Here is a 12,757-nt window from a genome sequence, read left to right as displayed (position 1 = left end):
TGATCGCCCCAACCACTCTGTCTGCCTGCCTGATCGCCCCTAACCACTCGCCTGCCTGCCTGATCACCCCTAACTGCTCGCCTGCCTGCCTGATTGCCCCTAACCGCTCTGCCTCAGCCCCTGCCGCCGTGGCTTCGTCCGGAAGGACTCCAGAATGACATCTGGAAGGTCATTCGGCTGTCCAGTCTAATTAGCATATTACACTTTTATTATAGACTAGAAGCCTGATGCACGAAGATTCGTGCCAGAATGGGCCTTCCTTTCCCTGGCTGCCGGCACCACCTTCGCTCTGGCTGGAGCCGCCTTTCTGCTCTGGCCTGGAGCCACCTTTCCGCCTTCCCATGCTGCCCAGAGGCCCGGAGCGGCTGGGGGCGTTCTGCACCACCCTGGCCGCTGGGTGCCTGCATATGCAAATTAACCTGCCATCTTTGGTGGGTTAATTTGCATACTCCTGATTGGCTGGTGGGTGTCATGAAGGTATGGTCAATTAGCATGTTACTCTTTTATTAGGTAGATATTGGCCATATATATATATTTTTTTTTGGAACGCAGTGCTTTTTATTTACAAAAGAAAAGTAATACAGTAAAGGTCTGTAGCTAATCAGCTTGGAGACATGGATTAGGAATCTGGGGCCAGGGAAAGGTAGTCTGCTGAGAGAGGGGGGCTCTGGCTTTAAGGGAGCTGCAGAGTCCCAGCCTCTAGGGGTTCCTGAGGGCCAGCCCCATACCCTCTCCCCCGCCCCACCCCAGCAAAGGCTCAGATCAATGGGCTGTCAGTTGGGTCTCTCGCTACCCACTCTGGTTTTTCCAGGAGCCCAAGTTCCCAGCTCTAGGTAGGGAGCTGGAATGGCAGGGGAAACTGAGGCCAGAGAGCCCATAGGTCCTGCCACCACACCTCACTGTGGGGTGATCTTGGCAGCCTTAGCCCGGATAAGGGCAATGAGGTCCTGGTTGACGAGGAAGACGAATTGCAGGCTGGCAATCTCCACCACAGCGTTATTGCTGAGGCGCCATTTGGAGCCACACAGCACCGGCCGTCCATCGATATAGATGGGTCGCCGACCTTCATTGGCAATGAAGAAATCATCGTTGTTTTTCAGTTTGATGACACCTTGCTTCCAGGAGATCTTCCAAGCTGGACCCTCCAGAGACAGGTCCACATTAATCTGGTTATCCTTGGTTGCCCTCTCCAGGGTGATCTCTCTCGAGCGCATCAGGTACCGCACCATGTGGCCCCGTAGCACTGCCAGCGTCTGGTTGTCGAAGTCCGGAGAGCTCATGACAGTGATGCTATCTACAAGCACCTGCCACTTATGCAATTCCTGTTCCAGCTGACGAATCTCTCGCTTCTGGCACCGGTCAGCCACTGTCAGCTCATGTTCTAGCACCTCATCTCGCATGTCCTTGAGCTTACTGTCATCAGTCAGGTCCTCTGCATTGGAGAAGTTCAGCACCTGGTCCCCCTTGGGCAGCGGCTGCACTGTCTGGTCCTCCAGCAGGTAATACTGCTTCATGAGCTGCCAGTGGGCCTGCAGAGCCTTGGCAGTACGAGCCAAGTAGAAGGCATCAGGGTGTCTGTGCAACAGGTCCTAGAAGGTCTCTAAGGTGGGCTGGCTGGTCAATCCCACTTTGCTGAGCAGCTGTTCCTCAGCCTTGCTGAACAGGGCCTTACTTTGGATGGCGGCTATGGCCTCTGGGTGCAGCTGCCTCATTGCCTGGCAGGCCAGCTTGGAGATGACAGGATCGTAGAGTAGGGCGTACCAGCGCTCTTGGACTTCCCGAAGGGTGAAGTGGCAGCTGGACTTCACACCCAGGTGGACCGATGTCAGGTCATTGGTCTGCAACACAGCATTGATGAGCAGGAGGTCATCAGCAGGCTTCCAGCGGCCCGGATCCTTGGTCACCTGAAGTGGCTGTTTGCTCTTTTTTACACGCTTGGTGATTCCAGGAGTGGGGGCTGGGCTGGGCTGGGCGGCACAGGAGTGCTGGGGGCCTTGGACACCTTCTTTTTCTCACTAGAGGAGGGTTCACTCCCAGAACAGCACCCTGGTTCCACCCCCCTGGCCCCCTTTGCCCGGGTAGAGGACTTGGCCAGGCTGCTCTCCACCAGCTCATCGTCAAACTTCTTCCTCTTGATAAACCTGGAGGAGCTTCTCCGTTTAGGGATGGTGCCCAAGGCCTGTGAGGCTTGTTACTCTTTTATTATGTAGATATTGGCCATATTTTTCTTTTTAAAATTTATATCAAAGATTGTATGAGTTCAGTTGGAAATGAGTGACTTGAGGGTGGAGGGTATATATTCTCCTGGGGAGGTTAAGTGGGGAACATTCCTTTCCTTGGAGTATTATCAGAAGCATGAAATGAAGGAGGTTTTGTCACCAGTTTGGCTTTTACACTTATTCTTAATCTCCATGGCATCTATACTAATAAAAGCGTAGGTGGTCCTCGCGCGCAATGTCGTCACAAGATGGCCGCCATAAAGATGGCCCCCACAAGATGGCTGAACTCACAGCGGAGGCGGGGCCCGGCGGCCGCTCTGTGTGGTGAGGCCTGGGGGTCCCGTGGCTCCGTGCAGTGCGGAGGAGGTCGGTACTGTAGGCTCCACTGCCTCACATGGAGGAGGCAGGTTGCTGCAGGGGAGGGCAGTTGTGGGCGATCAGGCTGGCAGGGAAGGGCATTTGAGGGTGATCAGGCCGGCAGGGGAGGGCAGTTGGGGGCAATCAGGCTGGCAAGTAGAAGCAGTTAGGGGCAATCAGGCAGGTTGGCAGGCGAGCGGTTAGGAGTCAAGGGTCCCAGATTGTGAGAGGGATGTCCAACTGCCGATTTAGGCCCAATCCTGGCAGTCAGACATCCCCCAAGTGGTCCCAGATTGGAGAGAGTGCAGGCCGGGCTGAGGGACACCCCCCTCCGTGCATGAATTTCGTGCACCAGGCCTCTAGTCCTATATAATAAAAGCCTAATATGCTAAGTATCCAGTCGACTGGTCATTCAACCAATCAAAGCTTAATATGCTAATGATATGCTTAGGCCACTCAACTGCTTGCTATGACGTGCAGTGACGACCAGGGGGCAGATTCTCTGATCGGCAAGTTAGCTTGTTGCTGGGGTCTGGCCGTTCAGGACTGAGTGATATGGGCTGGACACGCCCTGGAGCCCTCCCGCAGTCCCTACCTGGCTGGCCAACCTCCCACATCTCTCCCTGGCCCTGATTGTGCACCGGTGGGGTCCCTCAGCCTGGCCTGTGCCCTCTCGCAGTCCAGGACCCCTGGGGGATGTCAGAGAGCTGGTTTCAGTCCGATCCCACAGGGCAGGCCGAGGGACCCCACTGGTGCATGAATTCGTGCACTGGGCCTCTAGTTCATAATAATCATTCTAACACATACTCCCTTAACCCACTTCTCCCTGATGATGCACTTGTTCCTCTGGTCATGCTGGTTCTGTGATCAAATTACCTCCCCATTCTGCCTCTTAACACCCAAGGTTCTTTCAACTTCCCTTTTTAAAACTTGAGACTTTCCCTAGTGTTGTTTAACCTAGAGACTTTCCCTGATGTTATAAAGTGCTTTGTATCCTACCACAGATGGGGCTTGTTTTATGAAACATTTTATCCTGCAAATTGAACTCCTGAGAACACTATCAGACTGTATGTGAAGAACATGAAGTTCTATAGAAGGAAGGTGTTATGTACATTTATTTTTGTAAACTCAATGTAATCATAACAGTATTCTGTGTTACTTTTTTGGGGGAGAATTGAGAATATACCACTCCAAAATCAAACTTTGAGATACTGCCAGGGACCTAATGTATTTTTCATGATTAGAATAGCTTCTTTGTTGGCTCTCCCTGACGGATTTTAATCTCCTGTTAGTCCCATATTGTTCTGTAGTCCCAGGGCGCAGGCATTCTTTTCAGAAGAGATAACAGTTGATTTTGGCTTCCCAGGAAATGGCTCTGGTGAACCACTGCTTTCATTTTTTTAAATTTTAATAGAAATATTGAAGTATAATTTATATGTCACAAAATTTACCCATTTAAAGTATAAAATTCAACAGTCCAGTTTTAATAGTTTTCCATCACCCTAAAAATCCTTGAACCTATTTGCATCAGTCCCTCCTCCCTCCTCTCCAGCCAATGTAACCACTGACTTGCTTGCTGTCTGTAGATTTGTCTTTGCTGGGCATTTCATATAAATGGAATAATAAAGTACACTGCTGTCTTTTGCATCTGATTTCTTTCATTCAGCAAAATACTTTGAAAGACTCATCATCCATGCTGTAACATGTATCAGTAACTTACTGCTTTTAATTTCTTGTGTTTAATTGTATGGATATTCCACATTTTATTTATCCATTCACCAGTTGGTGAATATTTTTCCATTTGGGGGTATGATATGAATAATGCTGCTATGAACATTCACAGACAATTCTTTGTGTAGACATATACACTGAGTGGCCACATTATTATGATCTCTGAACACATAATAATCTGGCCACTCAGTGTATATCCTATATAATAAAAGGCTAATATGCAAATTGTCCCCTTGACCAGGAGTTCGACCAGCAGGCAGGCCAGCCAACCGCCCATGTCCCCTCCTCCTGGCCAGGCTGGCTGGACCCCACCCATGCCCATGCACGAATTCATGCACCGGGCCTCGAACATACACACACACACACACACACACACACACACACACACACACTAGAGGCCTGGTGCACGAAATTCGTGCACGGGGGAGGGGATGTCCCTCAGCCCAGCCTGCACCCTCTCCAATCTGGGGCCCCTCGAGGGATGTCCAACTGCCCGTTTAGGCCCGATCCTGGTGGGATCGGGCCTAAACAGGCAGTCAGACATCCCTCTCACAATCCAGGACTGCTGGCTCCCAACTGCTCGCCTACCTGCCTTCCTGATTGCCCCTAACCGCTTCTGCCTGCCAGCCTGATCACCCCCTAACCACTTCCCTGCCTGCCTGATTGATGCCTAACTGCTCCCCTGCCAGCCTGTTTTCCCCTAACTGCCCTCCCCTGCAGGCCTGGTCCCCCCCAACTTCTCTCCCCTGCGGGCCTGGGTCCCTCCCAACTGCCTTTCCCTGCAGGCCTGTTCGCCCCCAACTTCCCTCCTCTGCCGGCTTGGTCACCCCTAACTACCCTCCCCTGCAGGCTTGATCGCCCCCAACTGCCCTCCCTTGCAGGCCTGGTCCCTCCCAACTGTCCTCCTTTGCTGGCCATCTTGTGGTGGCCATCTTGTGTCCACATGGGGGCAGGATCTTTGACCACATGGGGGCAGCCATCTTGTGTGTTGGAATGATGGTCAATCTGCATATTACTCTTTTATTAGATAGGATAGAGGCCTGGTGCATGGGTGGGGGCCAGCTGGTTTGCCCTGAAGGGTGACCCGGATTAGGGTGGGGGTTCCCTTGGGGCATGAGGCAGCCTGGGCGAGGGGCCTGTGGTGGTTTGCAGGCCGGCCACGCCCCCTGGTGACCCAAGCGGAGGCCCTGGTATCTGGGGTTTATTTATCTTCTGCAATTGAAACTTTGTAGCCTGGAGTGGAGCTAAGCCTTCTGCTTGCTTCTTGGGGGCAGCCATTTTTTTTTTTGATTTATGTATCTTCTATAATTGAAACTTTGTAGCCTTAAGTGGAGGCCTGGGCCAGCCAGGGTGTGCGGAAAGCTTGGCTTCCTCCATTGTCGGGGGCAACCCTAGCCTCCTGCTCTTTCCAGCTCCATGGCTGCTGCCATTTCTGTTTGGGTTTTATGTATCTTCTATCATTGAAACTTTGTAGCCTTGAGTGGAGGCCTAGGCCGGCAAGGGCAGGCGGAAAGCTTGGCTTCCTCCATTGCCAGGGAAACCCAAGCCTCCCTCCTGCTCTCTGTGGCCATAGCCATCTTGGGTGGGTTTATTTACATATTCGCTCCTGATTGGCTTGTGGGCGTGGCTTGTGGACGTGGCTTGTGGGTGTAGCGGAGTGATGGTTAATTTGCATATTACTCTTTTACTAGAGGCCCGTTGCAGGAAGATTCCTGCAATAGGGCTTCCTGCGTCAGTCTGCTTTCCTCCCTTCTCCCCTGCCACACCTGCTTCCCTCCCTTCTCCACAGCCCCACCTTCTTCCCTCCCTTCTCCCCCACCCTGCTTGCTTGCTTCTCTGTAACTTCGCTCCCTTCTGCAATGCCTGGCTTCCTTCTTCTACACTGTCTTCAGGTTTCGCTCTTCTCCTGGGATATGCAAATTAACCGCCATCTTGGTTGGGTTAATTTGCATACTTGCTCCTGATTAGCTGGTGGGCATGACTGGTGGGTGTGGCTTATGGGTGTAGCGGGGTGATGGTTAATTTGCATATTACTCTTTTATTATATAGGATATGTGTATACACACACACACACACACACACACACACACACACAAACACACACATATATTTATACTGAGTGGCCAGATTATTATGTGTTCAGAGATCATAATCTGGCCACTCTGTATTTTCGTTTTGTTTGGTTACATTCCTAGGGATGGAATTGGCATGTTGTATAGTAAGTTTATGTTAAACTATTTAATAAACTGAAACTATTTTACATTCCCAGCAGCAGTAAGAGAGGCTTTCAGTTTCTCTATATCCTTGTCAGCACTTGGTTTTGTCTTGGTTATAGCCACTACAAGTGCGTGTGTAATGGTATCTTATTGTGGTTTTAATATGCAGTGTCCTAATGAGTGATAATGTTGAGCATATTTTATCCATTTTAATAGACTAGAGGCCCGGTGCATGAAATTCATGCACTGGGGGGTGTGTCCTTCAGCCCAGCCTGTACCCTCTCCAATATGGCACCCTTCGATGGGATCGGGCTTACATGGACATCCCTCACACAGTCCAGGACTGCTTGCTCCCAACCGTTCGCCTGCCTGCCTGCCTGCCTGATTGCCCCTAACCACTCCGCTGCCAGCCTGATCAATGCCTAACTGCTCCCCTGCCAGCCCAATTGCCCCTAACAGCCCTCCCCTGCCATCCTGATCACCCCTAACTGCCCTCCCCTGCTGGCCTCGTCACTCCCAACTGCCCTCCCCTGCAGGCCCTGTCCCTCTTAACTGCCCTCCCCTGCTGGCCATCTTGTGGTGGCCATCTTGTGTCCACATGGGGGCGGCCATCTTATGTGTTGGAGTGATAAGTCAATTTACATATTACCTCTTTATTATATAGGATTGTTTGTCTTTTTATTATGGAATTTTAATAGTTCTTTATATATTCTTTAAACAAGTCCTTTATTAGATATGTGATTTACAAATATTTTTTTCTAATTCTGTATCTTGGTGTTTTATTTTTAAAAATTAAACATATTGAATCACATAAGTTTTAAAAATTTTAATGAAGTCCAGTTATTAATTGTTTTCTTTTATGATTTATGGTTATTGTGCTATGTTAAGACCTCTTTGACTAACCCAAAGTCACAAAATTTGTTTCTAGAAGTTTTATAGTTTTAGCTTACATTTAGGTTTGTGGCACATTTTTTTATTTTTAATACTGACCTGAGGATGTCTTTATTGATTTTAGAGAGAAAAGAAGGGAGGGAGGGAGGGAAAAAGGGATGGGGAGAGAGAGAGAGAGAGAGAGAGAGAGAGGAGATGAGAGAGAAACATTCATTGATTGCCTCCGGCACACGCCTTGACCGAGTTATGTGCCCTGACGGGATCAGACCTGCAGTCTTTTGGCATATGGGATGATGCTCCAACCAACTGAGCACCAGGCTAGGCTTAGGTCTGTAGTACATTTTGAGTTGAGTTTTCTGTGTGCTATGAGACAAGGGTCTGAGTGTTTTTTTTGCATGTTAATATTGAATTGTTCCAATACCATTTATTAAAAAAACAACAATTCTTTACCGCACTTAATTGTCTTGTACCATAGTTGAAAAGCATTTGACCATAAATATAAGGGCTTACTTAAAGTATAAAATTCAGTTATCTGGTGGTCTGTCCTTGTGCTGGTACCACGCTGTCTTGATCTCATAGTGCTGTAGCAAACTTTGTATGCACATAGTATGAATTCTCCAAATTATTTTTCAGTATTCTTTTTGACTATTCTAGCACTTTCCGTTTTCTTGCGTTTTAGATTTAGTTTGTCAATATCAACAAAAAGCCTGCTGGGATATTGACCGAGATTGCTCTGAATCTATAGATCATTTTGGGGGAAATTGGCACTTTAACAATATTGAACCATCCAGTCCTCATGAACATTTCAAAGCTGAACATTTATTTAGTCTTATTTATTTTATCAGCATTTTAGAGTTTTCAGGCTATAGTTCCTGCAAATATTTTGTTAGATTTATGTGTAAGCGTTTAATATTGCAGTTGTGCTAATATAATAATGCTTTTTAAAAAATTGCCTTATTTTTTCATCCCCCATCACTATGTCAAGTTTTGCTCAAACCCTATCAATTGAATTCTCCTATGTTATATTTGAATCTGGCCAAATACCAAATAATGACTTACAAAATAGAATAGTAGCCTCTACTATTTTTCATTTGTAGTTACTAAGAGGTAAAGAAAGGGATGAATAGTTTCCATTACTTTGTCTCAGTGACTGGTCAGTAGTTGTTTAGTAAGACTGTCATAGTCTGTATACTTCATTAATCACATGAAAACACAGCTCTTTCTGTCCAGAAAGGGTGAGCACATAACCTCCTGTTGGTTCTTCCGTAGGTGTCACGGTTTCCCTGGAGGTCTCAGAGAGCCCTGGGAGTGTCCAGGTGGCCCGGGGTCAGACAGCAGTCCTGCCCTGTACTTTCACTACCAGTGCTGCCCTCATCAACCTCAATGTCATTTGGATGGTCATTCCTCTCGCCAATGCCAACCAACCTGAGCAGGTACTTCTGTTCCATCCTGTGCTGCCTCTAGGATATTAATCTTTTCAGAGGAGGCAGGTAGGAAAGCATCCTGAGTACATGTTTGATTTCTAGAGAAAGGTGGCATGCTCATTGTGCGTTGCCTGTGCTGCTTTAATTCCTACTCCTGCATTAAGTCAACTATCAGAAGAGACTTTTTAGAAAAATTAACAGATGTCAGGGGGATCTTTCTGAAAATTTTATGTAGGAACCTGGAATTGCATAAAAAAAAATCACTGACAGGAAATGCCAAGACTGATTATATACCAAAGCAAAATACATTTTGAAAGGCGGGGACTGAAACTAGGTGGATGAGAAAGTACTTTTTAAAGATTGTGATAATATTAAGAAAGTAGTACTTGAATTATTTGGCTAATTTTACAGTATATTAAATAAAGCCAGCCAGCATACTGGAGTTTCAAACAAATTAGGGTACATGAAAATAGAAGTTACTTCCTAATAAGGTGTATCAATTATAGGCAAAAGATCCATAATATGTGATAGCTACTGCAGAAAAGAATGCTCAGGAGATTAATGCATTGTGATTATGACTATACCTTCATTCCCAGAGTTAATTATTTCTTTTATGAAGCTTTCCTGCTTCAATAAACTTATCACTACCTAAAAATATTTGATAAGCTGAATTTTCTGAAGGGAGTTGGGCTGGCAGGAAAGGGTGAGGACATAACCTCCTATTCATTCCTCTGTGGGGGAACAAATAGATTTAATTGGAACTTCTTGAATTTCTTTAAACTATGGAACTTGTGTAATTGGACTGAGCCTTTGAGATCATTTTGTTCAACCTCATCATTTTAGGAGTCAATGATTGAGTCAAACAGGCAAAGAAAGACTTGGCCATGGTTATGCAAACATTTACGGGTAGAGTTGGAATAGAACCAAGTTCCCCTCTCTCAGCCCTAAGGGCTTTTTGCAGCACCACTCCTTTAAGTCCCCTCCCATGAATAGTTAACTTTGATGTTAGAAATTGATATAAGAACAGCAATCATGGGCTTATAACTCTCCTTCCCTTTTATGACATTCATGTATATTCAGTTATTACCTGTGATCTATTATGTGACCTAGTAAGCATGAGAATAGCAGTGCTCATTTTTTTAAAAAAAATTTAATTTGGATCTAATTTTTTGAACCAGTAAAAATATTTATGGGCTGATAGTAGCATAGCATAAAGGTGTTTTCTTTATTCTGATGAGTTAGGTAAGGAAATAATGTTATTTCAATTGGGTATGTAAAATTTAGAATCCCTAGATGCTTACAGACAGGTGTTATAGTAAGAACTTGGTAGCAACTCTAAGTTAGAAATAAAGTTCTCTAATGTCTGGTGCAGTCTACTGTTTACTAGGTAGTTACAGTTACGTGTCTAGAAGGAGATGCAGTGGCCAGTTTACTGACTTTGCTTTCTTTTGCAGGTCATTCTGTATCAGGGTGGACAGATGTTTGATGGCGCCCCCCAGTTCCACGGCAGGGTAGGATTTGCAGGCACCATGCCAGCCACCAATGTCTCTATCTTCATTAACAACACTCAGCTATCAGACACTGGCACCTACCAGTGTTTGGTTAACAACCTTCCGGATAGAGGGGGCAGGAACATTGGCGTCACCGGTCTCACAGTTTTAGGTGAGTGATAGCAAATGTCCCAAGCACTTGGGCTTTACTTCAGATCTCCTCTCAAGCACGTTTACTACACTCACAATCTGCTTGTGTCCTTCTCATGTCATCTCTCCGCCCAGCCCACGTCCACTCTGCTTCTCCGTGCTTCTTAGTCTCCCCGCCATCCCCCGCCACACTCCATTTTAGTAGCTTTCTAAAGTTCACATCCTGGATAAAGATGATATACAATACCATCACAAGTGGCCTCTCACTTTCCTTAGGATTGTGCAGGAGAGGATGTATTATTGAGAGCAAATTAAATCAAGAATTATTTTATGAGTATGAAGCGGAAGTTTCAGCCCATGTGAAAATAGTTAACTACTACATCATGTCTGTGTAACTCTGAGTAGGCTCACCAGTTGTTAGTTTACACTTCTTGTCCTGGCATGATTTTAATAATACCTCCTCTTACTCTCAAAAGTATCCTTATTTAAATGATAAGTTATATGATCAATTTGGTCTTAATACCAAGACCAAATAGATTAGGACTTTTCCCAAGGTTATATAGACAAGAAGCACAATAAAGTTTAAATTAAAATGTAGGTCTCTTTACTCAAATCAGTATTCTTTCCATTATACTGGCAAGTTAGACTATCTAATACTTAATTATATCCACTCTTAAACATGTTTTATTTCTCAGTTTCACTGCCTCTGAAGTAAAACACTCCCTCCGAAATGGATGCTTATGGCAGAAGTGGCTAAGTGCAGTTCATTTGGGGCAGTGGTCGGCAAACTGCGGCTTGCGAGCCACATGCGGCTCGCGAGCCACGGTTTGCCGCTCTGTTGACTAATGAGTTTGCCGACCACTGATTTGGGGAGACTGAGGAAGTACTTAGAAAAGGCTGATGCTTTTGATGGCCCTTCATCCTGCTTGCGTCTCAGAACCTGCTCCCATGCTCCTTGGCAGGCTCTCTCCCTGTCCCTTCCATTATTGAGTCACTTGAGGACACCAGTGTCGGGGTTTCTTGACATATTTCTTCCTTGGGTGAGGATATGCTATAGCCTCGGTGCCTTGCCCTCCCAGTTTTTAAACAGATTAAGAAAACCAAGAACCAGGTTGGAGAATTCTATCCTAGAAGTATCATTCATTCTAATATATTAAAATTGTAGATTTTAAGATACTCTTGAGTACTATTGGAATTTAATATTGTTCTGATACTTAAGCCTGTAAGTTAGATAACTAGCTTCCCACATTCTCCAAGTTTATTTTTTTCATTTTTTTAAAGGAAGGAAAAAAAAGCCTTTAATTTATTTTATAATTAATGCTGCCTTCAAAGAATTATGTTGGTTTCCCCTCATAGCGTCACAGTGGCAATGTTGAAGACACTAAACTGAGGAGATTGGTTTATCCTATCGTAGCAGGTAGGGTACCCTGAGATTTTTTTTACTCTTCCTACCTATAGGTTACTCTCATTGTTCTTTTTTCCTCCACCCACCTTCTTTCCTGGTTCTTCTGTGTACTGCATTTATTTTTCATTCATTCATTTAGTCATTCATCCATTCATTTTTGCAAGATGGAACACATTTACTGAAAAGCCATTAGCATTACAAGTACATCATTACTTTGATTTAATCTCTACTGCCTGTATTTCCTAATAAGGGACTCAAAGCCATGGGCTTACTTTCTTTATATATATATATTTTTTTGCTTGCTTGTTTTGTTTTGTTTTGTTTTATTTTTGCTATGAATCGCCACCTTCTTCCTTTAGTGTTTTTTTTCCAGTAATTTTTTATTTCATGATCTTTGTGTCCTCATCCGCCTTAATGATTAGAAAATGTGCACTCTATTACTATCAAGTAGTAGGTAGACTTGAACCTTACCATAACTTCCCGTACCACAAAGCAGCTTAGGTATAAAGTAGGTCTGCCTGGTTTTTGTTTGTAAAGTGATAAAGGACCTTGTTGAGGTGATCTTAGCCAGAGTGGAGCTGGCAGGGTAAGTGGTTGCTCTTCCTTGAGGTATCTTCTCTACAAGCGGCCCCTTTCAGTAATGAAAAAAATTTACTGTGGTAAAATACATGTAACATAAAATTTACAGTGCAGTTCAGTAGTGTTAAGTACATTCCCATTATTGTGCAACCAATCCCCATAACTACTTTCACTTTGTAAAACTAAAACTCTGTACCCATTAAACAACATGCCCCTCTATCCCCAGCTGATGGAAATCACCATTCTACTTTCTGTTTCTATAAATTTGATTACTCTAGATACCTCATATAAGTGG

General features: G+C 45.3%; 1 protein-coding gene and 1 pseudogene across 3 annotated transcripts in view; one reads left to right on the top strand and one right to left on the bottom strand.

Moving 5' to 3' along the window:
* Positions 1 to 12,757, top strand: part of IGSF11 (immunoglobulin superfamily member 11) — a 134,618-nt gene that overhangs the window by 103,197 nt on the left and 18,664 nt on the right. For both annotated transcript variants that reach the window (XM_080655455.1, XM_080655454.1), the window contains exons 2-3: positions 8,684 to 8,847; positions 10,293 to 10,500. In XM_080655455.1, the coding sequence (XP_080511581.1) occupies positions 8,684 to 8,847; positions 10,293 to 10,500 (372 nt within the window). The remainder of the gene's footprint in view (positions 1 to 8,683; positions 8,848 to 10,292; positions 10,501 to 12,757) is intronic.
* Positions 897 to 1,890, bottom strand: LOC308241702 (microspherule protein 1-like; annotated as a pseudogene). Its single transcript has one exon. The product of its transcript is annotated as a microspherule protein 1-like (transcript).

This window comes from Plecotus auritus (genome assembly GCF_963455305.1).
Source record: "Plecotus auritus genome assembly, chromosome: 2".
NCBI classification, from domain to species: Eukaryota; Metazoa; Chordata; class Mammalia; order Chiroptera; family Vespertilionidae; genus Plecotus; species Plecotus auritus.
This window is presented reverse-complemented; position numbering and strand designations above follow the sequence as displayed.